General features: G+C 39.0%; 2 protein-coding genes across 5 annotated transcripts; one reads left to right on the top strand and one right to left on the bottom strand.

Annotated features, from left to right (window-relative positions):
• The first annotated feature begins 46 nt into the window (after nucleotides 1-46).
• On the top strand, nucleotides 47-4307 carry LOC107427341 (CDP-diacylglycerol--inositol 3-phosphatidyltransferase 1). 4 transcript variants are annotated; one of them, XR_007243003.2, is made up of 12 exons: nucleotides 47-206; nucleotides 723-854; nucleotides 1460-1544; nucleotides 1639-1688; nucleotides 2410-2449; nucleotides 2616-2660; nucleotides 2752-2817; nucleotides 2918-3032; nucleotides 3118-3174; nucleotides 3261-3359; nucleotides 3676-3860; nucleotides 3982-4307. XR_007243003.2 is itself a non-coding variant. In XM_048480763.2 (11 exons), the coding sequence occupies exons 2-11, from the start codon at nucleotides 788-790 to the stop codon at nucleotides 4039-4041; spliced, it is 684 nt and encodes a 227-aa protein (XP_048336720.2). In that variant the 5' UTR covers nucleotides 49-206; nucleotides 762-787; the 3' UTR covers nucleotides 4042-4307. The 4 variants fall into 4 exon arrangements, 3 of the variants coding, with proteins under 3 accessions (XP_048336720.2, XP_048336719.2, XP_048336721.2); XM_048480763.2 differs by lacking the exon at nucleotides 3676-3860 and having other exon boundaries at nucleotides 49-206; nucleotides 762-854; XM_048480762.2 differs by lacking the exon at nucleotides 3676-3860 and having other exon boundaries at nucleotides 49-206.
• An 825-nt stretch (nucleotides 4308-5132) lies between these two features.
• On the bottom strand, nucleotides 5133-8341 carry LOC107427340 (chloroplast protein FOR GROWTH AND FERTILITY 2). Its single transcript, XM_048480761.2, has 2 exons — nucleotides 7812-8341; nucleotides 5133-6286 (listed from the first exon to the last, which is right to left on the bottom strand). The coding sequence occupies exons 1-2, from the start codon at nucleotides 8148-8150 to the stop codon at nucleotides 5447-5449; spliced, it is 1179 nt and encodes a 392-aa protein (XP_048336718.2). The 5' UTR covers nucleotides 8151-8341; the 3' UTR covers nucleotides 5133-5446.
• Between the last annotated feature and the right edge of the window lie 19523 nt (nucleotides 8342-27864).

The raw sequence follows: 27864 nt of genomic DNA, 5'->3' as shown, positions 1-27864 counted from the left end.
TCTTGAAGCCCAATTTTTAAATTTTGTAAACAAATTTTTGAAGAATATAAAAAAGAAAAAAGCATAGAGAATAACTCCGAGTCGAAGAAAACCGAGCAAACTACAAGAAGCTGAAGAAGAAGAAGAAGAAGAAGAAACATAGAGAAGTCCACTGGGTCGTTCATTGAAGGGCTCTGCTTCCAGCTTACAGGCTTCTCTGCTGCAAGGTTCTGTCTCTATCACTTCGTTGTGTTGTCAAATTCCTTTCGAATTTTGCTTTCATGTCCTTCTCCGCCAGATCCTGCCACGTAGGCTGATTGGGGTCCCATCTGATATGGCCAAGATCTGAATGGCCTTACTGGGTTTTTCCCGCTTAACTATGGCGAACCCATTTCCCATTTTCGATTTGAATTCGGTCTAATTAACCGTTATTGTAAATAGTTTTATATTATGTGTCTGAATCTTTTTCATGTCACTTTGGTAACTTTTTGATTGTTTTTTCCAGAAATGAAATTAAATTTTTCTGGTTTCATTTTTGATTGAGTTTCCAAATGATTCCTATGTGTGAAAAGGGCTTGCTTGTTTTTTTTTTTTGTTTATTGTTGGTTCGATTTCTTTATTGGTCTAAATTCTTCTAAGGAATGGGTATTTAGTGTTTCTATATGTTTGTTTCATTTATTGATTGTGTGATTGTATTGGTAGGACAGTGGAAATGGTTTATAACAAGAATTTAGTGTGTGCAGGAGCACAACTGACTTGGTAAACCAATGCATTCCATGCAGTTTTGAATTTACAGATTAAAACTTCAATGGCCAGAAAAGCTGTACCAAGACCAGGAAAACTAGCTGTGTATCTTTACATTCCCAATATTATTGGTGGGTAATTTGATATGATTTACTTCTTTTTTTTTCTTTTTTTTTTTTCCTTTCTTTTTTTGGGCTTTCTTTCTTGCATGTTTTTAATATAGTGTTTAAAACCAATTCCCCCCCTTCGGATACTGAGGCAACAAATGATCTATTATTTGAAATTTGTGAACATGGATACACTGAAAACTCACTATCTTCGTGTTGCTTTTAAGTGAAAATTCACTGTTTCATTTGCAACTGTATCATTGCAAAACTTCAATTTTTGTCAACTGAAAATGATTTGAGTTCAATTTTGTAGTGAAAACATTTTTTGGAAACACCCGACTCTGATTTTCAAAACTGAACAAATCCAGCCTTTGAGTTGAGAATTTTGTAGTAAAAACATTTTTTTGGAAACACCCATCTCTGCTTTTCAAAACTGAAAAAATTCAGCCTGGTTTTACTTGTTTTCTATTCTTATCCATCTTATCGCTTACCAGATTGTGTAATAGTTAGTGTCATCTTTAATGAGAGCTTGCCAGCAATGCCTGATTGAATTCCAGGCGTGTTATTACTTCTCTCTTTCGTTGATTATGCGAGTTCATTGACCGATTTTATGCTTTAATGGGATGCAGGGTACATTAGGGTTCTTATGAACATAATTGCCTTTGCTCAATGCTTCTCCAACAAAAAGCTTTTCTCCATTCTTTACTTTGTCAGGTAATAATCGATTCTTCTGGTGCTTCTAGTTTTTAGTTTGTTTTCCTTAAAAACGTTTGTTGAAAGAATACCAAGGTTAAAATTTTCTTTTCAGCTTTGTGTGTGATGGCATAGATGGCTGGTGTGCTCGCAAATTCAATCAAGGTACAGAATCCTATCATTTGTCATTGACAACTATATATTCAAGTTGGAATGTCATCAGTCCAATAGTCAAAATCTTATACAAAAATAAAGACAAAACTCTATGTCTTTCTTGAGATTATTGGTTTAAACTTCATACATTTATCTTTTAGCTTTTTATTTTTAATAATAACTAATAAATAATGCAGCTAATGATTTGCATGTTTAAATTTATATTGAGCTCGGTGAAAGATAGCAAGACCTCAAAATTGAAATTGGCACCATATTTAGAATCTCTATACAAAATGCTATTTATTTATTAGAGGGCTTATTTCAGAGATAGCAACATGTTGTACTAGCAAGCCTTCTACTATTATATCTGATAATAGCAGTGCAAAATACTATTGATTTATCTCAGGCCTTCTCTTTTTGAGAGATGGTAACATATTTCTGGGTGGAAGGCTAGAAGCCTTATTGTACTAATGAGCTTAGTACTAATGAACAGCATTTGTACTCTTATGTCTGAAATTAGTAGAAGTTCATTTTATTAATTTTTTGAGTACTATTACTTAAAAGCTGTTCTTTGTTTTTGGGGTTTTGTGAAATAATAAATGTATCTTGTTCTTGCAAACTATGAATTAAATATCTTAGCTTGTAATATGATTTATGTGCTAATATGGTGATTGATCATATAGCAGTAACTAATTGAACATTTAATTCACCTTCTTTCCCCTTGCTGGTTCAGTTTCAACCTTTGGTGCTGTTTTGGACATGATAACAGACAGGTAACCTTCTTAAGCTAGCTCTCTTTCCAAATATGCATGTATTCTCAATTTATCGCTTGATTAATTGAATTTAGATACTCATTTGTTTGTTAAAAAATATTTTTCTGAGAATAATTCTTCTGTTTGACCTGTTTGAGGTTTTGATTTATATTCTTGTTTGTGTCAGGATTAGCACTGCTTGTCTATTGGTAATTCTTTCCCAAGTATACCGGTAAAATTACTTATGGTATTTTTCATGATCATAAAAGTCCATACAATTTACTGGGGCATGGATATCTGAGCTATTGGTGGGTGTGATGCAGGCCTGGCTTGATTTTCCTCTCATTGCTTGCCTTAGACATTTCCAGCCACTGGCTGCAGATGTACAGGTAATTTTTTTTTTTTAATCAATTTGATTTAGTATGGGAATCTGAAATTTTTTCTTACACAGGAGTTCCTTCAGTTGAATCTTAAATACTTTTGATGCAGTACTTTCTTAGCAGGGAAGGTTAGTCATAAAGATGTAAAAGACAGCACCAGTTGGCTTTTTAAGTTATACTATGGGAATAGGATGTTTATGGCCTACTGTTGTGTGGCATGTGAGGTAATTTCAACTTCATTAAGTTGACTCAGGCATTTGTTTTATTTACTTTCTACTTTTCTCATAGTCTCATTGTTTAAGCTTGCAGGTTCTTTATATTCTTCTATTTCTTCTTGCAAAGAATGAAACGGAGAACTTGATGGATGTAAGTTCGCAACTTGTTACTGATTCAAGTATTCCAATGATGAGAAAGAGGATTTGCTAGATACCCTGGTTTCTGTTTCATTTCAGGTTTTAACAAGGTCTGTGAAAGAGAGTACACCATTGTGTGCTCTACTTGCGTCAAGTTTATTTGGATGGGCAGTTAAGCAAGCTGTTAATGTCATCCAGGTAGTGATTTATACTTCCGTAACTTCTATAGAGCAATTTATAGGTATCCATTTACCATCTGAAAGTGGAATAGTTTTTGATATATACTGATAGATTAGATGGTTTTAAGAATTCGGACATTAGGCAGTATGCAGATATATGACCTAAATAGACAAACTAGAACAACAACAACAACAACAACAACACAATAATAATAAAAATCAGAATTTGGGACTTGTCTGTGTAAAATAAGTGAAACTAGAATTTGTTGCACTACATATTTGTGAGTACTATGGATATAACCATATTGAAAAAGTCATGATGGATTAATTTATAGGTATACATTCCCTCTTCCTCTCCACTCTAGTTGGGAAATAACAACAGTGCTGTTGAAGCTATACTGTATCTGGATACGGAGACATGAGTGCATGCATTACGTTAGGAACCTGTTAGTATAATAAATGACTGATTATGAAATTTTTGAGATGCCTGTAGTCGCTACTCAACTTTTAAATCATGAAGGTAGTTCTGTTTTCGAATCTTTGTTCAAACTTTGATTCAACTGGCTTACCTTATTTTATTTTATTCACTTTATCGAGTTCATATCAAATGATTGCTTTTATTGGTATGTTGTGATATTTAGTTGAAGACAGCAGCTGATGCTTGTGTGCTTTACGACATTGACAAAAAGCAGAAGCCCTAATTTGCATCAACTACATATACGACAAATGGCATCCTTTGAACAACTGGAGCCCACTTTTTTGTGTTCAAATTTCTGTATGTTTTAATGTAGATGGGTATTAATTTAGTGACATAACAGAAAAAAGGACTAAAAACTTCAGTGACATGATCCATTGGACGTTTCATTTTACTTCTATTTTGCATTTCCCCTTCTGGGATTATTTATACAGCGAATTCAGAGCTCCTTGGTGATATTACGTAATTGCAATTTGATTTTTTTGTTTGATATTTGATACCACAGCTTTTGCTTTCATCAATTGTAGTTCTTTAGTTTTTGAAACCTGTTTTGAAGCTATCACTTTGGAATTTGGAAGTTGATAAATTGTGCAGTGATGGCATTGAGCTAATGCAAACAATTATTTGAAAGTACAAAGACAGCAACATAAGCCTGGAATGAATATCGGCTATAAATTCAAATGAAATGTAGCTTATTCAATGTTTTGTCTACGATGTTTAGCTGGGCTGCATCAATGATCTGCATCCAATACCATTTTTAGTTTGTTTAGGGTTTTACTATCTATAAGAATATGTGAGATTTACAGTCCAAATAAACGTTTCATATTCGCTGTATATGGCTTTATAGCGGTCCAATGGGGAACTGTTGAAATGCACGGGACTGGATCGAAGTATTTTAAATTTTTGTTAAACCAATCTTTAATATAGTATTAGTCTAATCTAGCATTCCAAACGGACTCTAAAAATCAATCAACTGGAAAAGTCCGTTATATTCAAATTTTACTTTACAAGTATATTCTAGTCTGACATTTGTGGCGGCCATGCAGAACTTGACAAGGAAAAATTATATATTCAAAGGTCTGTTTATGGTTACGGATGTTCTTGGCCTCGGTCAAAAGTCAAAACATTTGAATAGGGAACGATGGCTTTTGACAAATGCTGGCTGCATCGGTTTTCAAATGGTAATTTTCTTTCCTGCTTTCATTTTGCAAACACCTCACATAACCCCGCAAAGCCTACATAACTCTGCAAAGTCTTGCTAAGAGAGGTAATAAACCAAAGACTATATTAACTGCAAAATGTACAAAAACAACAAAATTTGACTGCATCACGGTTAATTGCATAATTTCATGATCAAATATAAAAACCAAACAACATAAAAGTAAAGGCACTAAGCCAATCTGATCTCTACCATAAAAGAATTACAAACGCAGTAGGCTTCCTCTCTATATTAAAACTCTAAAAGCTTTGAAAAGAAAAATAAGAAAGCAAAGCTGATTAATCTCGCTGAGAAAAGATGCTGCGCTGACGAATTTTTTCTGTAAACAATTTGAATGGTCCTTACTAAGTACTTTTTATAACACTGCAGGAGAAGCTTGCAAAATGTGAACCTTGAAACCGGTTGATAAAAATCAATACAGGCTATACCCAAAGAACTGGCTAATGATAATGGCAAATCCAAGAGCAATTGCTACAAGGGAAGAAGCCCAAGTCAGTTTCTCCGTTATTCTAGGTATCCGATCCTTTAATGCCTGACTACATGAACCTATAAATACTGTATAGCCTCCCATTGCAATTACTGTTCCAACTAAGAACATAATAAGAAATGCAGCACCAGCCAAGCGAGAAGGCAAAGCAAGTGCAGGCAAGACCATCATCAGGGCATCCGGCTGCAGACCATGGATAATACCAGTGGCGAAAGTTGCAAAACCAATCTTCTTTTTCCCAACTTGAGGGGCTTCAAGTGTTTCATATACACTAACATCGCACTCACCATTCTCCAAGGCAACACATGGGGTGGGGACTTCTGAAGCTTCTCTAATGCCCATTGCACCAATAGCAAGCAAAGTGAGGCCCACAACTCTTGTGCCCCAAGTGCGGATAACTTCAATATGAAGCCGATCCTTAAGTACTAAAAATATTAGGCCAAAAATAACCTGACCAGCATCATGGCCACAGCCCCAAAGGGCTCCAACAGCAGCACTTTCCATGCGGGTACGACCAATTGAAAGCGGAGCCAAGGCAGCAAGGTGGTCTGGCCCAGATAATGTGTGTAAGCAACCAGCTAAAAAACCTGTCCAAGCACTACTTAATAATTCAGTCCGGATCAGTCTTCTTCCTACTGCAGCAGCAGCAGGAGCACCGGTCTTTGCTGCAGTTTGGAAGGAAGCAAAAGCTGCTGGTGCAAAAACTGGCTGGACTAAAATCATAATAAGAGCAGAAATCACAACATATGTTCCAACTGAAATGGCCTGAAACATGTTTGGAATATGAGCATCTCGTTAGTGCTTGAAGCAGGCAATTTATTAAACTTTAAAGGTGATACTAATATCAGAATTCTTTGCAAACCCCATCTTCCTCCTCCTCAAACTATACATAAAATCTCATAATGAATAAACGGGCTCTAATAGTTTCATCATATGAAACAAAAAACGATTTGAAATCAAAAGTGCGACAGAAATTAGAGCTGCATTGATTAGAAATTCCTCAATAATTTCTAAAAACGTTGATACATAGTCTTAGCACAGTCTTAATGCATATGATAATTTATATTTGGATACTAACATAGAGAAATAACATCATCAACAAACTTTGTCCAGCTAACTTCCATCAAACTTGGGATAAAAATTTGAAGACTACAGATTGACCTCACTACAGGGAGGTAAAAAAAGAAAAAAAGAAAAAAAAAAGAATCTTATCAAGGATTAACAAATAGCTTTATGATTTGTGGCAGAACTAACTTCCTATGCTGAACACCTTAGCTGGAATAAAAGATTAAGGTTAATGATGAAGAATATAATGGTACATTACTATAATCCCAAAAGCCGGTCACTCTATTAAGAATATAATAGACAAACTCATGCACCATCCTATACTGTTTGCCAATTCTACCTCATCGATAATTAAAGAAAGTAGTGTGATAATTTAATTCTCCGTAGCTGTAGTAAACAGAATTTTTTTCCTCGTCTTTACCCAAAAAAAAAAAAAAAGAAAAAAAGAAAAAAAAAGGAGCGTAGAAGGCCTATTTTTGAGATCATCATCACTTATATCATGTTAGAAGGAAACACTGAAACTGCATTTTTCATCTCTCTTTCTCTATTCTCGCCATCAAAACACAATAAATGTAAAACGAAAACCGCGATAGTAAGGATCCAAAACTGGACTGCAAAACCAAGTGAAAAAATAAAGAGCGGACAAACAAATCCGTTATGCGGTAGTGAAACAGAAAACCAAGTCATAAAGAGTTTAAAAATTCTAAACTTCTTTAGATTCCAACCTTTGTCTTCTATCCAATATTGCTTGAAACATAATGAAACTGTTAGGGAGATAATCAAATCCATTTCCCATGTGTCAACAACTTAACCTTCATCTTTACACGCATTTTGGGGGAAAGAAGCAAAAAATAAAGAGCCAACCCAAGAACAATTGTAAAGCTAGATGTCATATGCCAGTTCTCATCTTGTAGAGAGACAAATTTCAGTTTATGAAAATATACTATTATGATCCATAAAAACTTCAGGCAGACAGAATTTCTGTAAGGCAGTTTTCATAATAATCTCCATTTTCATTGCACTTCTTTATCAAACAAACAAGGCTGCAAACCAGTTTTCTTAGTTCTCACCTAATTCCATATAAGTTTTCCAAAATTCAAAGTCTACTTGCTTCGTCTGATTAAGGATAGCTTCCAATTCAATAATACGATGGCAATTGTTCCAAAAAAAAAAAAAATAAATAAAAATTATTGAGAAGAAAAGAATAAATTGCAGAAAGCAATACCTTGCGTTGGTCAGGAACCCCAATTGGGATCTGCTTGATAGACTCTGGTTTGGGCACCGACCCATTTGCCAAGGAGGTTGGGGAAGATGAAAGAGACGGTAAACTATTCGATGGCGTCGACAACGATGAGGGAGAAGAAGAAGAAGAAGAAGAAGAAGACTTAGATGGGTTTCCATGTTTGCAGGACAACGAGCCGAGGCGCCTGAGATCGGGGCGAGATGAGGAAGCGAAATTGAGTCTTGCTGAGTCAATACGGCCGAGTCGAGGAAGAAAGGGGGAGGGCTTGAGATGATGGAATTTCAAAGGGATTGGAGATGAAGAGGATAGAAGCCTTTCCATGGCCTCTTTCTTCCCCTCTCTGAGAGTCTTCTCTCTGTCTCTGTCTCTGTAATAGCTTCTGGATTCTGATTTAAAATTTTTGCAGAGACAGAGAGAGAAAGAAAGAGAGAGTCACAGAGACAGAGAGAGAGAGAGTAGGTCTGGAGTTGTTGAAGATAAAGTTTGGGTCAGAAGGGTTAACCGAAAATTGAACATTTTCTTTGTTTTATATCTTTGCCAAACTGCTATCTATTTTTTTTTTTTTTAAAAAAAAAAAAGAAAAAAAACAAGATATGTTTCAATTTTCCACCTTATACTGTGGGTATGACACATTTACCACTTAAGTAATTTCACTTAACATGTTAAACTTTTTTTTTTTTTAATCATACATGATAAACCATGTTAAATGAGTCCATATTGCATACTAATAATAATTAAATGAACAAACAAAGATAATAATAAGTAATTAAATTAAATGGGTACAAAAGTTTAGGCATTGGTGATGCCATGACCAAAGAAATTTTAATAATATTAATGCCATCTTTCCATTTCTGTAGTACTATTTCAAGAAAACAAAATAACAAGTCAAATATCAAAATCTTTAATCACAAAGAAAGCTAATTACACAAAAAATAATAATAAAAATAAAAATTGAAAATTGCCACTAGTGCTCATTCATTGTTGCGGAGCGACATATCGCACTGGAAGCCTATTACCAAAAATAAAATAAAAGAAGCTGGAAAATGATGGTATAGTCCTCCTATCAATTCTAATGGATGACTTGGAATATACTTTTTTCTTTTTCTTTTTTTTTTTCCCCCAGTTATTTGATATGATTTAGTTGTCAAAGTTTTTGTGCCCATGACGCCATGACTTAATTCTCCCATGTGTCCATTTTTCCACCTCATTGTGGTTCAGAATATCCTTCCAAACAATTTGGACCTTTCACCTTGTTTTTGTGACACTCTATTCACTTTCCATTTTCTTAAGCGATGTGGAGTTTAATTTGTTAAGGGAAGATTGTTTTAAAATAGCCTCAATATGCCCAAAAATCCATATAAAACAATGAGACCCTTCACTTACCACAAAAAGTAATTTTCAAGGAGCATTTTTTAAATTCATAAAATCTCATATTCACATTAAAAACCTTAAAGAATCAAAATCCACAGTGAGGTTTGAAGCTTCAGGAAGTGATTCTTGCAAAAATGATGAATAAAAGAAAAAATATTTAAACCAATCCAATTAACAAAAAGTTTTATTAGCAGTTCTTTTCACAATCTAGTTAGAAATAATTATTAGTGATAATTTTAAATTTTGGATTTAAGATTTGATTATGAAATTTCTCAATTTCAAATTTAAAAACAATTTTTTTTTATTAGTGATCATTATTAACAATTATAAATAGTAAACTTTTGAATTAAAAAAAAAAGTTTAGAAAGCTAAAATAACAACTAGAAGCATGTATAGTGTGAGAATGAGGAAGACAAATCTCTTCTTGAAAAAGAAAGATGTTGAGAATAGAATTTATTATGGGTAGTTGAGGGTGAGAATAGTATCCCATCCTGATTGGAATAAAAGTTGGCAGACAATATGCAATTAAGTGGGCAGATAAGAGCTTTGAAAAGAAATTAATATGGAGGTGGTGGGAGTGATGGATAAGTGATTAATAAGTGATGGTGAATTTTGGAAGAGCAAGTTCAAAATACAATTGGATCACGTCCACATGTCGGTTATGAAGCTCAAAACACAAAACCCGCCCACGCTTGCCCCTCACGCTTGCACAAACATTGCTCGCGCTTGCGTGCGCGCGCCACACGCACTCAAATCGCAACGGACACTGTTTCAAATTTGGGGCCGCTTGGGCTACATCCGTGTAAATAAGAGGCCTGAATATTACGCAGGTAAACAATGCCACGGACGCTAAAATTACATGGATAACGTTATTTATTTATTTATTTATTGGTGAAATTATATGGATAATATTATTTACATCAACTTAATTATTAAATTTATTTATAAATGATATGATAATATTTCATTAACTTGAATTGGATATCACTGGATTAAAATTATTTAACCTCTAATATATTTGAGATTAATCATCAATAATTTATATAAGATATTATCTTTTTAAAATAGTTCATGGGATAATAATTATTAGAGATAACTTTCAATTTTTGAATGAGTTAGGATTATGCTAAAATCTTTTCTCTTTTTTTTTTTAAACTTTTATTGGACGCTACTTAGTTACATTTAAATGAAGACATTTTTTCTTTAAGGTTTTTTTTTTTTTTTTTGGTGGTAAAATTGCTAGGTTAAATCAAAATTATTTTTAAACTTATTTCATTTTTTAATTAACTTTTTTTTATTTGTTGCATTAATAAGGTCTCTTAATAAGATTATAAAATTGAATCACTGAATCACTCAAATTAATTGTGGAAACCGTATACCAAACCAACTAATCTAAGAAGGATGTATTCAGTTTAGAATTTAAAGGATTTTAAAAATATTTAAAAGTTTAGTGGTATTTGATTTAGATTTTAAAGAAGTCCAATGATATTCAATTTAGATTTTAATAGATTTTATTCTAGGTATATTTAATTAGAATTTTGTAGACTTCTTTTAAAATCTACATTTATTTAAGAAGTTATTGATTTTAAAAAATAATGGATTTGAAATGATTTTAAAAGTAAAATTGTGAAAAAAATTGTCAATATGAAATTTAACATTAATCTCAAAGATTTTGTTAGATTTTTATAGATTCTTTATTAAATCTATGGAGTTCCATAATAATCCATCAAATATTTTAAAGTCTATAATTCATTTTAAATCCATTAAATTTTAAATTAAATATAGCCCCTTAAATTTTAAAGGTACAAGAAGTTCAGTTATAACACCCTTAGTAAAATGTTCAAAATATTATATATTAAGGAAAATCCATTTTGGTTTTAAAAAATATGCCTTATCTACTGAATAAATGGAAATATTACATTGTCTTTTTATTTTGTGGAAATGCATAACTCTGGACCATTCAAATTGAATAGACATTACAAAAAAAAGCCCGACAACCTAAAATCCAATTAAACATGTTTGTAAAAAACCAATACAAATTTAGGTAGAGCTCAAGCTTGATCTCAATCTGGCCTAATTTTTTTCTGTTTGCACTTGCATTTTAGGTTTTTAATATAAATTTATCCTGAAAGCCAACTTTATTAGCTAGCTTGATATTGATATAATTCATTGTAACTTGAATTGTTTTTCATATTTTTACTTTTTAAATATCATAAGATAAGTTATTTTTTATTTTATTATTAAATATATTTTAAGCAAAAAGTAAATCTTTGAATCAAATTTTTGGATTATAAAAAATAAAATAAAATAATATTTTAAACTAGGCATAAGCTTTAAGTAGGAAACTTGAGCCTAATGCCCGATCTAGAGGTGTAGCTACGTACTTGTACAGCTAGACACTGGATTTCTTCTCTAATTTATAATTTTTGTTTTTTTTTTTAAAAAAAAAGAATAGTTCAACCCTAAACTACCTGAAAACAGTCGGACTTGGATTTGGCTTGACAGCTGAATTTACACCCCTACAATTCCAGTATTTCTAAGAACCATCGCAACCAAAACATACATGACATTGCTGGACAAAAAAATTATATATGGCCCCTAGTAAATATTATTATGGAATATTTACTCTCTTTTTATGTATCTGTTTATGTTTATTTTTAAGTTTTAACCATTTATTTTAATTCCATCTAATTTTGCTATATCGTTTAAATGACACATAGTTTTCGCATTATTATTACAACCCTTGCACAACCCAGCAAGTGACTTGTTTATTTTTATTTTGTGGCTTTTGTATGTTCTTCTATCTCTTGGTTTTGCTGTCTTCTCAGTCTGAGTATCAAAAACTCACAACCAAAAATCAAAGAGAGAAAGATGAGTGTGATTGATTTCCTTGGTAGTTCAAAGGGGTAAAGAAACTATAAAACTACAAGTATGCAACTTAGATGCAAATCTGAATCGTTGAAAATTGTGGAATTAGAAGTCTCAATGAATTTACCAAGCACCATTAATTCCTTCTTGAATATGAGGAACATGGTTGGGTTTAATAAGGAAATTATTTCAAATATTTCAGCAAACAAGGCAACTATTGCAGACAAGGAACGTGATCAAACACACAAGGAAAGCATTAATGGTCCAGTCAAAATAAGGACAACACGAGGGGACAAGACTATATTAGGAACAACATCATATTAGACCTATAAGGCCTAAATAGCTATTATTCAATCAACTTTCAATATTAACAATTATTTATTTTCTGTTCCTTATTTACTTTTCTTTCTTATTACATTATAAATGTTAGTCTTTCAATTCTTGTATAAAATGATGCTTTGGCATGCGTGAATAATAAGACAAAACAAAAATATTTAATAGTATTCAAAACCTCTTTATGGTATCAAAGCTGCCATACCTGCAAGCTAAGCAAAACACGTCTTCCTCCTTTATTTCTGTCCTCAAAGAACCTACTCTCACCATACAATCTTTCCATCAGTGTTCAAGTTTGATATCAATCAAACTGTCCATGACTAATTTCCTCCTTTGGTGATCCCAGATTTTTCCATTGGTTAGAAGCCTTGGAATTCTTTATCACTTAATAGATGATGGAAAAACAGAGGAGAAAACTGACCACAATGAAGAATGGATCAGTAATGATAATCTTCTCATTACGTGGCTTCGAGGAAATATGACTGAAGAAGTTTGAAATCTAATCGTTGGGGCTAAAACAACAAGACAAATGTGGACTTCACTGGAAGAGCAAATGATGCCTGCCACTAAAGAAAGAGAAGCACAGCTGAAGAATATGTTGATACTTACCAAACAGGGATCAACATCTTTGGAGGACTCTGTTTGCAGGTTCAAAAATACATGTGAAAACTTTGTAGCCATTGGACACCCAGTGTCAGATATTGACAAAGTGTTCCAATTGGCTCGTGGCTTAGGAACAACCTATCAAGACTTCCATCTTGCTATGTTATCCAAGCCTCCTTATCATACTTTTAGTGAATTCGTTCTGGCACTCCAAAATCATGAACAATCGTTATTATTGCAAAAAGAAGAAGAAAAGAACTACATTGATCATGCACAAACTTCCTTTGGATAACGAGGATGGGGGAGAAATAACAGGGGAGGACGTAATAGATTCAATTCACATGGAAGAGATTTTACACCTACTGTTGGCAGAGGAAACAACTCATCTCTGCATCAATCTCCACGACGAGTAACTAGCTTCAACTCGCAGGAAAAAAGCCATTGGTCTCCACAAAAAGAACATAACAAAGTATAGTGTAAAATTTGCTTAAAATATAACCATACTGCTCTAGAATGTTGGAACAGGTTTGATCATTCATATCAACCTGAAACACTCCACAAGCTCTTGCTGCTCTCTCTCTCTCAATGAATCTTTTGATGATACTTTCTATGTGGACTCTGGTGCAACCACCCATATGACACATGATGTTGGTAAGATCTCAAACCCATGACTTTATAAAGGATCTAATGTTATATATGTTGGTAATGGAGAAGGATTATCAATTTCACATACTGGAGATACTTATTTATCAACAAAGCATAGTAAAGTTAAATTAAAGGATGTTCTAGTTGTTCCAAACTTTAAGAAAAAATTGTTGTCTGTAGGAAAATTAACCTCTAATAATATGTTTACTTTCGAATTTACATCCTCTCATTTTATCATTAAGGATCAAAACAACCAGATAATAGCACGGGGATTTTAAAAAGGACAACTCTATGCTATGGAGGAATCATTACACGAAGCACTTTCAGCAATAAAAGGTGGAGCTTCTTCTACCATTTGGCATCAACGGTTGGGGCATCCCAATCTTAAAATTTTAAACACACTCATGGCAAGGAAAAACATTGATATTAGTCATTGGATTTCCAAACCTTCTGTATGTGCTAGTTGTCAGATTGGCAAAAGTTGTAAACTACCATTTGAATTATCTAATAAAGCTTCAAATTTTCCTTTTGATAAAATTCATTGTGATCTTTGGGGACCGGCTCCAATTTCTTCTTCTCAAAATTTTCATTATTATGCTTTATTTATTGATGACTTTTCACGATATTCATGGTTGTATCCCTTGAAAAAGAAATCTGAATTTTTTAATTGCTTTATTCAGTTTCAAAACTTGGTAGAAAATCAGTTTGATCAGAAAATCAAACTCTTTCAATGTGATGGTGGTGGTGAGTTTAATTCCAATTTATTTATCTCACATATGCATGCTTATGGAATCAAACAACAAATATCTTGTCCAGACACTCCTGAACAGAATGGTGTAGCCGAAAGAAAACATCATCATATCGTTGAGACAGGTCTTACTATGCTATTTCATGCTAATCTCTCTTTAAAATATTGGGTTGATGCTTTTTCTACTACAGTTTTTCTTATCAACAGGTTGCCTTCCTCATCAATAGGAAATGATACACCATATTTCAAACTTTTTCAAACTCATCCCGATTACAAAAGATTGCAGGTGTTTGGATGCAGGTGTTTTCCATCTCTTAGACATCAAAATCATAATAAATTTCAAAAGAAAACATTTCCATGTGTGTTTATCGGATATAGTCCTCTCCACAAAGGATATAGATGTCTTCATCCTCCTACTAACGGAGTATATATATCTCATCATGTTGTCTTTGATGAAGAGTTCCTTCCATATGTCTCTTAAAAATCTTCAAGTGATCATCACAACTTAGAACTCACGGAATTTCCAGATATTTGTGATTGGACAAGATCTCATTCCATGCATTCTTCCAACTCTCCAAATAAGTATGTATCTTCTACTACTACTATGCCATCTGTTTTTTATTGTTGCACTAATAACTCATGCACAAACATCTTATCTTCTGACAATATCATTTAAACAGATCTATCACCTTCTAGTACTCTTAGTGCAGGAATTTCTTCCTTACCAAAATCTATCTTATGTAGACACTCCATCAGCTGACAGTTTTGTTCTTGAAACAGCAACTATATCTCCTGCAGATAATTTTGAATCATTTACTGCATCTCCTCACACCTGCTTTTTCATTGTCCTCCAACGCAGAAACTGATTCGTCCAATGTTTTGCTGTGGTTCTCTGACCACTTTAGAGAAGAAATATGAGAAGAAAATAAAAGAATTCTATTAATCTCTTAAAAATAGAATACAAAAATAAAAACTTCTCTCATGGAGGATTCTCTCGTGGAACCTCTCTCTGCACTCTCCAATTCTCTCTGGAATTGCTCACTCTTCTCTCAAGTTCTCTCTGGAACTTAAACAACTCTCACTCTTGGAGTTTTCTCTCAATTCTCCTCACTTGGGAGGCTTGAGATTGCTCTCTTGGCTTGGTTTTCATGCAAAGGTAAGGAGCCTATTTATAGGCTTACAAGGCCACACTTTTCAACATCTTAGCCCACAATTGTTGATCGGTGCAGCAATGGTGTCAACAATGGTGGCTGTCAACAATGGTGGCTGTGGTTGGTGTGGCTGTGGTTGGTGAGGTTGGTGTGGTTGGTGCGGCTGGACTTCACAATTCTCCCCCTCCAGCCGCATTTAAAACTGATGGTCATCTGCCATCTATTCCAGCTATGTCTCTGCATAGCTTCAGCTTCTCTTGAGCAACAACTTTTGTTAGCATATCTGCTGGATTCTCTTTTGTGTGAATCTTCAACAGTTTCAGCAACTGTTGACCTATTACTTCGCGTATCCAATGATAGCGAATGTCAATGTGCTTTGTACGGGAATGATACATTGAGTTTTTGCTCAAATCCATGGCACTTTGGTTATCACAATGTATCTTGTAGTCTTCTTGCTTGATGCCCAATTCTGTGAGAAAACGCTTTAACCACAACATTTCCTTACCCGCTTCCGCTGCGGCAATGTACTCTGCTTCAGTAGTGGATAAAGCAACACACTTCTGCAATCTTGACTGCCATGACACAGCTCCCCCTGCAAAAGTGTAGAGATAACCTGATGTAGACTTTCTATTATCAGGGTCTCCGGCCATATCTGCATCTGTATAGCCTTCTAAGATTGGGTCACCTCCCCCGTAGCACAAGCACAGCTTCGATGTACCTTTAAGATACCTGAGAATCCATTTGACTGCTTCCCAGTGTTTCTTTCCAGGATTTGAAAGAAATCTGCTCACAACACCTACTGCATGAGCAATGTCTGGTCTGGTACACACCATTGCATACATCAGACTTCCTACCGCTGAAGAATATGGTACTAAAACCATCTCCTCTATCTCTTCTTTGGATGAGGGGCACAATCTCTTACTCAACTTGAAATGATTTGCAAGTGGAATGCTGACCGGTTTGGCTTTATCCATGTTGAATCTCTTTATCACCCGTTCAACATACTTCTCTTGAGATAGCCATAACCTTCTATTCTTCCTGTCTCGGATTATTTGCATTCCCAAAATTTGTTGAGCTGGTCCTAAGTCTTTCATATCAAAAGACTTAGACAATTCTTTCTTCAGCTTACTAATCTTCATTACATCTTGTCCAACGATCAACATGTCGTCCACATATAGCAAAAGTGCAATGAAGTTTCCACCTGAAAATTTTTTAATATAAACACACTGGTCTGCTGCAGTCCTTTTATAGCCTTGACTCACCATAAACGAGTCAAACTTCTTATACCATTGTCTTGGTGCTTGCTTGAGGCCATACAAGCTCTTCTTTAGCTTGCATACGAGGTTTTCTTTCCCTGAAACCTCAAATCCTTCTGGCTGCTCCATGTAGATTTCTTCATGTAAATCACCGTGAAGAAATGCTGTCTTCACATCCATCTGCTCAAGCTCTAGGTTTAGACTTGCTACTAAACCAAAAATGACTCGAATTGAAGTCATTTTTACCACTGGTGAAAAAATCTCATCAAAGTCAATTCCTTTCTTCTGAAGAAATCCTTTGACCACCAATCGAGCTTTGTGTTTCACCACCTTTCCGCTGCCATCTTTCTTGAGCTTGAACACCCATTTATTCTTTAGTGCCTTCTTTCCTGTTGGAAGCTTAACCAACTCATAAGTATGATTTTTCTGCAAGGATTCCATCTCATCTTGCATTGCTTGCAGCCACTTTTCCTTCTCTTGATGAGAAACAGCTTCCTGGAAACTCTCTGGCTCCCCTTCTTCAGTAAGCAGAATATACTCAGATTCTGGAAATCTCTTTGATGGAATTCGGCCTCGCTCAGATCTCCGAACTTGTAAACCACTGGTTTCAGGAGGTGTACCATCATCTGACCGCTGTGATGGCCCTGCAGCTGCTTGAGAGGATTGAGTCTCCCCCTGCTCATTATCCCCTTCTTCCTCCTGGTCTGCTTCTGGTATATCTTCATGCACCTCATTATCCTCTGTGGCTATTTGTGCTGGTGCTGGATTAGGACAAAAATTCTCGGCACTAGAACTACAATTAGGAGACATTCTGGGCTTTGCAATGTCTTCCATTTTCTGGTTTTCATGGAATACTACATCCCTGCTTCTAATAACCTTCTTGGTTTTCGGGTCCCATAACCTGTATCCGAATTCTTCGTCTCCATATCCTATAAAGATGCATGGAGTAGATCTTGCATCGAGCTTCTGTCTGAGCTCCTTGGATACATGTACATAAGCTATACAACCAAACACTCTTAAATGAGAGTAGGAGGGAATCTTACCCGACCACACTTTCTCCGGAATTTCAAAATTCAACGGTACTGACGGTGATCTGTTGATTAAATAGCGGGCGGCACGAACAGCTTCTCCCCAGAATGGCTTTGGCAGCTTAGCCATACTGAGCATACTTCTGACCTTTTCCATAATGGTTCGGTTCATTCTTTCGGCTATTCCATTATGTTGTGGGGTGCGAGGGACCGTCTTCTCATGTCGAATGCCGTGTCTTCTGCAGTAGGCATCGAACTCCTTGGAAGTATACTCGCCTCCATTATCTGAACGGAGACATTTCAACTTCTTTCCTGTTTCACGCTCTACCATGGTATGAAACAGTTTGAAGTAATCCAATACCTGGTCCTTTGTCTTCAAGAAATATACCCACACCTTCCGAGAAGCATCATCAATGAAGGTCAGGAAATACTTGTTGCCACCTAATGATTCCACCTCCATGGGACCACAAACATCAGAGTGCACCAGACTAAGCAACTCTGATTTTCTCGATGCAGAGGAACTGAAGGAGACTCTATGTTGCTTACCAAACAAGCAGTGATTACAAGGATCTAGCGCAGCATCCTTGCAAACAGTGATAAGCTTCTTCCTTGCCAAAGTGGACAATCCTTTTTCACTCATGTGACCGAGTCTCTGGTGCCACAGATTTTGAGACGCCTCTCCTTCTGCAATATTGAGGCTGTCTGCACATATCTTCACATGAGTCTTGTACAACGTTCCACAAATATGTCCTCGGGCGACAACTATGGCACCTTTCGTCATTTTCCATGTGCCTTTGCTGAAATAGTTGTCATAGCCTTGCTTGTCTAAGGCTGCTCCCGAAAGTAGATTAAGCCGAAGATCTGGAACATGACGGACATCCTTCAAAGTGATTGTACAACCAACATTCGTTTTTATCTGAATATCACCAGTTCCCATAATCTTTGCGAAACTGGAATTTCCCATCTTTACCGTACCAAAGTCTCCTGCTTTGTACGTTTTGAAGAAATCTCTATGTGGAGTGACATGGTAGGATGCTGCAGTATCGACTACCCACTCAACATCTTGGGTTGATATATGAAGGCATGTCTCTTCTTCGGTGGAGCAGAGCGCCACTTCTCCTGTACAAGTGACTAGTGTCTCTCCATCCTTCTTCGGCTGATTACCTTGGAGTCTCTGCTCTCTCAACAACTTTCTGCAGTTCTTCTTCATGTGACCCTCCAGGCCACAATGATAGCACTTATACGATGATTTTCTGCCGTCTGTAGATCTGCCTCTGCTCTTGCTCCTGCCTCTCCCCCTATCTCGACCACCTCTTTGCTGTCTTCCTCTCTCTGTGACGAGGGCATGTGACTGATCCATGCCAATGTCCTTTCTCCTGGCCTCTTCATTAAATAGGGCATCCTTAACCATAGCCATAGTAAGTTTGCCATTCGGGGCCGAATTGCTGAGAGAGACTACCAATGTCTCCCAACTGTCTGGAAGAGAGCTTAGAAGTAGGAGGGCCTGATCCTCATCCCCTAGTTGGTAATCCACAGCAGATAGTTGATTTACCAAGCTCTGGAACTCACTGGTATGCTCGGCTACAGAAGTTCCACTCTGTAATGTTAGATGTACCAATCGCTTAAGCAACAGGGCTTTGTTCCGAGCAGTCTTGGCCTGGTGCATGTCCTCCAATTTTGTCCAGAGGGCATATGCATCCGTTTCCTTCGCTACATGATGGAAGACACTGTGGTCGATCCATTGCCTGATCTGACCGATCGTTTTCTTGTTTAATTTCTTCCATTCTGCTACTTTGCTGGGATCGGGGTTTTCGCCTTTAGCTTCTATAGGATCAAACAGATCCTTACAATTGAGGAGATCTTCCATCCGAGGTCTCCAAAGTGTATAATTTGTGGCAGTGAGCTTAACCATAGCTCCCGAAGATGATTCTTCCATTGACATTATGGCTTGACCAAAAATGGAGCTGAATTTGGCAAAACGGAGTTAACCGTTGCGTCCGGAACGGCCGAAAATGGTGGACTTGACTCTTCCGGGGTCAAAATATAATTACCAGAAATTTTGGGGCCAAAATGTAATTTCACAAAATTTCTGGGTCAACCTGCAAATACAGAAACTATAGGGGTCAATCTGTAATTTCCAATAGTTCAGGGGCTGCACCGTAATTTCAGAAAACTACAGGAGTCACTCTGTAATTTCCAATACTTCAGGGGCTGTTCCGTAATTTCAGAAAATATTGCTGACGTGGCAGATGGTGCTGACGTGGCACCACGTGGCAGATGACGTGTCAGATGACGTGGCGACACGTGGCAGATGACGTGTCGGCTGGCGTGGCAGATGACGTGGCAGGGGTTCGCTGACGTGGCTGCTGACGTGGTCGTCTTCAACCTCCAGACGGCGCGTGCGGCGCGTGGGCGCGTGAACAGTTGCAGAAAAATTTCAGTCGGCGCGTGCGGGCGCGTGGGACGTCCGTTTTCTCTCCGGCGAACTTCGTTGTTCTCCTCTCGTCGGGTACTTTCACCTGGGATTGTCAAATTAATTATTTGAGCAACTTTCCGAAACACCAACTTGAAGAACAATGGCTCTGTTTCTTCAAATTTTGAACCCAAGCTCTCGATCTGGGTCTCTGATACCACTTGTTGTGGTTCTCTGACCACTTTAGAGAAGAAATATGAGAAGAAAATAAAAGAATTCTATTAATCTTTTAAAAATAGAATACAAAAATAAAAACTTCTCTCATGGAGGATTCTCTCGTGGAACCTCTCTCTGCACTCTCCAATTCTCTCTGGAATTGCTCACTCTTCTCTCAAGTTCTCTCTGGAACTTAAACAACTCTCACTCTTGGAGTTTTCTCTCAATTCTCCTCACTTGGGAGGCTTGAGATTGCTCTCTTGGCTTGGTTTTCATGCAAAGGTAAGGAGCCTATTTATAGGCTTACAAGGCCACACTTTTCAACATCTTAGCCCACAATTGTTGATCGGTGCAGCAATGGTGTCAACAATGGTGGCTGTCAACAATGGTGGCTGTGGTTGGTGTGGCTGTGGTTGTAACACCCCGTCCCGAATCGCACCGGAATCCGTGCACGTTGACCGAGGTTGACCGTTGACCGAAGGGGTCAAAGTTGACTTTTTGACTCGGTGGGAATTTCGAGTTGACCAGGGTACCGTGGCGAAGTGCATGACGCCCTGAGTTCGTAGACTAGTAGCACGTCGAAAACGGAGCTACGGTTTGAAAGTTATGGGCAAAACAAGTTGAAGTGTAAACTGTCTAAAAGGTGCCGGGAGTTGACTTTTTCTTGTGATGTAATTGTGAGTTGACTCTTGTATGGTTGTAAAGTACTCGTCGATACGAGTTCACAGACTAGCGGCACGCTCAAAACGGACATCCGGTTAAAAAGTTATGGACGTTTGAAGTTTACCGGATACCGTATTATTTTAATGTTTTTGGGTCGTGAACAGTGAAATGCCACGTGTCAGCTTCTGAGTGGTCCACGTGGCATGAACAGTGTCACACAGGGTTTTAATTTTGAAAAACTCTCGGGGAAGAGAGAGAAAGAGAGAGAAGAGAGAGAAAGAGAGAGAGGAGAGAGAAAGAGAGAAAGAGGACCCGCCGGCCGCCGGCCATTTTCACGTTTTTCCGGCCTAGTTACTGTACACGCGCCGGCCAGCCAGATTGCCCACCTCATTTCCGGCAAAACCTCCAAATTTCACGGCGAACGGCCGCCGGACGCGCCCGGATCGGACGTCCGAAGTTTGGCGGCGATTTTTCCCCTCCACCGCCGGCCACCGCGAATCGGCACTATTCCGGCCTATAAACAGTACACGCGCCTGACAGCCTTGATCCTCTCCTCAAGTCCGGCCTACCCACCAAAAATCACGACCATCGGACCACCGACGCGCCGGGATCGGAGCGTTTTCCGGCGAGGGGTCGAAAATCTTCAAACGGTGATTTCTCCGCCGTCCGACCTCCGTTTTGCTCACCGTCGGTCCCGTTGGATTGCTCTCCTCACGATCTACAAATCTGCAAAATTTCACAGCAAACGGCCACCGTCGGAAATTACTGTTCCGGCGACGGTTGCCGGTGACGTGGCGGCCGCCGGAAAGTACTGTTCCGGCGAGTACCCTGAAAATTCCGGCCAGCTCCAGTCCGCAGTGTTCGACCTCCTGAACCCAAATCCGACTTCCGTTTCCACCAATTCGCGACGGTTTGGGAGAATTGCGGAGCCGAAACCCGAAAAGCTTCCCGATAAAATTCCGACCCCGTCGGGTACGATCATCAGAAATTAAGACCGGATCTGTGATTAGCATCACTCGAGCTTCGATTCGGTATATCATTCGTAAATTTTAGTTATCGTTTGGTGTTCGCTCCTCGGGTACCCATTTGGGGATTACCCGAATAAAATATTAATATTTGTGGTTTTGGTACTGTGGATGTTTTAGGTGCACGTGCAAGTAGCGGAGTCGATCCTGCGGAGGATCTTGATTGAGATACGTGCACAAGGTGAGTGACCCACCTTCAAATTAATTTTGGGAATTTAATTGGTGAATATATAATGTGTGATTTAAATATTTGGAATTTAATTTCTATGTGCCAAATATTTATTTGAATTATTGTGGAATTATTTGTGAATTTATCGGATTTAAGAAAATGTGTATTTCACCAATTTATGCCATGTGGAATTATTTTATGGTTTTGAGGATTTTGAAATTGGTGTGGTTTTAATGGTAAATTGGGCACGATTTGATTTTCAAATATTTCAAGGAAAATATTTGGTTATGTTGGTGATTTCAATTTTTATGAAATATGCCCATAAAATATTATGGGATTTGATTATGATATTTCGAGAAATTATTTATGCTTGGAAAAAAAAAATGTGGATATTTGAATTGATGGATTTGGGAGTTGGTGGATTTGAAAATCATGGAATTTATGGTATGGATTATAAGGAAATTGTGGAGAATTTCCCGGTTCAAGCGGATGGATTATGCCCGCTATGCTTATGAAAAATGTGAAATTTGTTTTATGATTTAAATTTATGGATTTTATAATTTTTAGATGCACCGTGCACGTACTGGTGTTCTGATTATGTGATATGGTATATGTGATATGGTTAGTGTGCACACGGTTGTGATTAGCGCGCAGGTGGGTGTGAGTAGCGCGCGGTTGATATTATGAGGGTGTCCTGTGGATGCCATCGGAGAGGGCGGCCACCCCCCTTTGGCCGGGACACCAGGTTAGCAGCGGCGCAGTGGGACGCCACGCGACCGTATGCCGGTTTCTTTCTATAACCTCCTGTCTGGCGGTACCTTGGGACGCTGGGTACTGTTGGCGCCACTGGTATATAGTGGGTGCATCAAATGATTTTCAGAACTGTGTTTTAAAAATAAAATGTTTGGAAACTGTATTGGAATTAAAAATATAATATTACTGTTCTGGTATTTAATTGATGTCTTGGTTTTCGGGAAATATGAATAAAGGGTTTTGTGAAAATGTTTTAAAAGGGGAACCTTTCCAACTGAGAGAATTGTAAGGGTTTTGAGAGACATTATTATTTCCAAATAATTATTATTTATATACCTATTACCGTGGTATGATAGTGTAGAGTAGTAGGGTCGCTCACTGAGATGATTAGCATCTCACACTCTTAAATTCCGTTCCTCTAGGTACCAGGTTGTCGGTGTTCACTCGGAGCGGACTCGATCTTCCTCGCTGTATTTGTTCGTGCAGTACCTTGTTCTTCTTTTACTGCAGTTGTAATATTTCGTTCACTTTTGCTGTATTCTGTATTTTGTAGTACTTCATAAAGCTCTGTATACTGTATGGGACACTTATGTATTTGTATTGCACTGGATTACTGTATTTTTATTTTGGAGTGCTGAAATTTATGGAACCAGTTCGTCGTACTGTGGGAGGAATAAGGGAACAATTATAGAAGTGTGTTTTCAGTGCAGGAAATTTTGTGGTAAGTCCATCCCTTAGGGGAGGTTCTGCCGGATCTTCCACAGAAGGGTCCGGTAGGGTTTCCCTGGGATCAGGGCTTGTCTAGGGTTCCGGTGGGGAACTTTGGACGGGTCCTGACAGTTGGTATCAAAGCATAGGTTCTTGTAATCCTTAGGGACTGTGCATTGCTGTACAGCCCATCCGTAAATTCCTTCCTTTTGTAATCGTGCTTAAGTGTCCCTGTTTCTAAACTCTTGTTTGTTTCTTCAGTAATCGACTACGATGAGTCGACGGGACACACGTAGAACTCGGGAACGCTCGGCTGAGAGTTCCGGGAGTCGATCAAGCCTTAGAGATCTGGTCTCTCAGCTAACTAGAGCCTTAGGAGGTTCAAGCTCTAGTAACCGATCCGTGGATCAGGCTCGACGTTTAGGAGCCGTGGAGTTCGATGGAAGCCAAGGCCCAGCTGCAGCCTTGAAGTGGCTATCCAGCATGGAGAAAATCTTGGAAGAGGGGATGCAGTGCCCCGATGAGGATATGGTGAGGATTTCTGGGTTCATGTTAGAGGGAGACGCCCGGAAGTGGTGGCAAATGGAGAAGACCCGCAGAAGGCATACGTGGGACCAGTTCAAGATTGCCTTCTCTACTGAGTTCTGTCCTCCTGCCTACCGTGAGGCGAGAAGGAGAGAGTTCGAGGGACTGCGCCAGGGAAACATGACGGTGACAGAGTACGAGAGGAGGTTCCGGGAGCTGTCAGAGTTCTGCATGCACTTGATTCCCGACGATCACGCGAAGAAGGTGAGGTTCATAGACGGGTTGAACGAGAGCATCGGCTACACCTTTTCTGGGTCAGTACACCCCACCTATCAGTCCGCCAGGGATGCAGCGCTCGAGCTAGAGAGACAGGCGGAGATACACAGACCCTTGAGGCGCAGACCGTTCGAAGGTTCGTATAGCGGGGTACCTCGACAGGGGGCATCTAAGAAGAGTCATAGTTCAGGCTCAGACAGTGGTGGGTTCAGCCCTCGAGGCAGATTTCAGAGGAGAGGCGGCTATCGTATGCCCCAACCAGCGCGCCATTCCATCAGCGGCGGCACGAGCTCATATCAGCACTCTGGGTTTAGCCCCAAGCCATTCTGCAGACGTTGCAATAGAGCACACCATGGGATTTGCCAGTTTGAGGGTGTGTGCTTTCAGTGTGGACAGGCGGGACATATTAAGAGAAATTGCCCTTATGGAGAGGCGGGAGTGTTAGGGGCGAGCCCACCATCACATCAGGCCAGTGGATCGCGGGGTCAGAGTTCCCGAGGGAGTTATGCAGTAGGAGGTTCATCGGGATCAGTCCCACAGCCTGTTGGACCGAGCAGGGGTAGAGGACGGAGGCCCCAGCAGACAGGGCAGGGTCGAGTGTTTGCGATGACGCAGCAGGAGGCCCTAGCTACACCGGACATCGTGGCAGGTACGTTGAATATATTTGGTAATGATGCATTAGTACTTATAGACCCGGGAGCAACACATTCATTCATCTCCAAGGAATTCGTCACTCGGGTCGGTATGACCCCTACTTCTTTAGAATGTCTAGTAGAGATAGCCACTCCTGCAGGAGAATCCTTGTGGCCTAGCCAGTTAATCAAGGAATGTTTCTTCAGCATCGAAGATCAAGTGATGGAGGCGGACTTGATCCTGTTGGATCTGTCCGGACTTGATGTAATTTTGGGCATGGATTGGTTGGCAAGGAACCATGCATCTGTAGACTGTTTCAGCAAGGAAGTTACATTCAGGAGGCCAGGGTTGCCAGAAGTAGTATTCCGTGGAGGAGTTGGAAGGCCCTTACCGAGGTTGATATCTACCTTTACCGCCAAGAAGCTACTGAATAAAGGTTGCCAGGGGTATTTGGCTCATGTGATAGATACCCGAGTAAGTGGGGTCAGGTTGGAAGACATGCCCGTTGTGAGGGATTTCCCGGACGTGTTTCCTAAGGAGTTACCAGGATTGCCTCCGGAAAGGGAAGTTGACTTTCCCATTGAATTGATTCCAGGCACCGTGCCTATTTCTCTACCACCGTATCGGATGGCTCCAGCGGAGTTAAGGGAGCTAAAGGTCCAGTTGCAAGATTTGGTAGATAAGGGGTTTATTAGACCAAGTATATCGCCGTGGGGAGCCCCAGTTTTGTTTGTAAAGAAAAAGGATGGTAGTCTAAGGCTGTGTATAGACTACCGACAACTTAATAAGGTCACCATTCCTAATCGCTATCCGTTGCCAAGGATAGATGATCTATTCGACCAACTCCAAGGTGCCAAGGTGTTCTCCAAGATCGACTTGAGGTCGGGATACCATCAGTTAAGGATCCGAGAGTCGGACATTCCTAAGACTGCCTTTAGGACGAGGTACGGACATTATGAATTCCTAGTGATGTCGTTCGGACTCACCAATGCCCCAGCAGCTTTCATGGACTTGATGAATAGGGTGTTTCGTCCGTACTTGGATCATTTTGTCATTGTATTTATCGATGACATTCTGATCTATTCAAGGAGCCAAGAAGAGCACGTGAGACATTTGAAGAGAGTGCTCCAAACTCTAAGGCAGCATCAGCTATATGCTAAATTCGACAAGTGTGAATTCTGGTTGAATCAAGTGGGTTTTCTCGGACATATCGTGTCGGCAGAAGGTATCTATGTGGACCCTGATAAGGTAAAGGCAGTGTTGAGTTGGGAGCGCCCTACCACTGTGAGGGAGGTACGAAGTTTTCTTGGATTAGCGGGTTACTACCGTCGTTTTATTGAAGGGTTTTCAAGGATTGCCGGGCCGCTTCATAGATTGACCCGAAAGAATGTTGAATTTAGTTGGACGGACAGGTGTGAACAGAGTTTTCAGGAGTTGAAGCAAAAGTTGACATCCGCACCTGTTTTAACTTTACCTGATGGGAATGAAGGTTTTGAAGTTTATTGTGATGCATCCCATCAAGGGTTGGGTTGCGTGCTAATGCAGAATCAAAGGGTGGTAGCGTATGCATCTCGGCAATTGAAGCAGCACGAACAGAATTACCCTACGCACGACTTAGAATTGGCGGCGGTAGTCTTTGCTCTAAAGAAGTGGAGGCACTACTTGTATGGGGCCACGTGCCAAATCTATACCGACCACAAGAGCCTCAAGTATATTTTCACTCAGAAGGAGTTAAATATGAGGCAAAGGCGATGGATGGAGTTGTTAAAGGATTATGACTGTGTGATTGACTATCACCCGGGTAAGGCGAATGTAGTGGCAGATGCTTTGAGTAGGAAGGCTACTGGATCCCTTGCTCACATCCAAGTCATCCAACTACCTCTCATGGTGGAGTTGAAGAAGATGGGGGTGTTAATGCATATGCATCCTTCAGGAGTTCTCATGGCTAGCTTCCAGGTACGACCGGTGTTGGTGGATCGTATAGTAGAGACCCAAATGGAAGATCCTAAGTTGAGGACAATTAAGGGCAAGGTACAAGAAGGTCTTGATCCGGAATTTTCCATAAGGAGGGATGGAGCCCTCGTGTATAAAGGACGACTTTGCGTTCCGGATATCCCAGGACTCAAGAAGGAGATGTTGGAGGAGGCGCATAGCTCGATGTATGCGATGCATCCTGGGAGTACCAAGATGTATCGGACGCTTGTTAAGTATTATTGGTGGATTGGTATGAAGAGAGAAGTGGCAGACTTTGTATCAAAGTGTTTGATTTGTCAACAAGTGAAAGCAGAAAGACAGAAGCCTTCGGGACTACTCCAACCTTTACCGATTCCCGTGTGGAAGTGGGAAGAACTCAACATGGACTTCGTATTCAAGCTTCCTTCCACACCTAGAAGGTACGACGGCATTTGGGTAATCATTGATCGTCTCACCAAGTCGGCACACTTCCTACCGGTACGAGAACGTTTTTCGCCCGAGAAGTTAGCCCAGTTGTTCGTGCAACGCATTGTAAGTCTTCATGGAGTACCGTTAGCCATCGTCTCCGATCGAGATCCGCGCTTTACTTCACGACTATGGCGGAAGTTGGCTGATGCACTAGGAGCAAGACTTAACTACAGCACCGCTTTTCACCCACAATCTGATGGACAAGCAGA

This window comes from Ziziphus jujuba, chromosome 9 (genome assembly GCF_031755915.1).
Source record: "Ziziphus jujuba cultivar Dongzao chromosome 9, ASM3175591v1".
In the NCBI taxonomy this organism is placed as follows: domain Eukaryota; kingdom Viridiplantae; phylum Streptophyta; class Magnoliopsida; order Rosales; family Rhamnaceae; genus Ziziphus; species Ziziphus jujuba.
The sequence above is the reverse complement of the archived record's forward strand: the minus strand, read 5'-3'. Positions and strand labels throughout refer to the sequence as shown.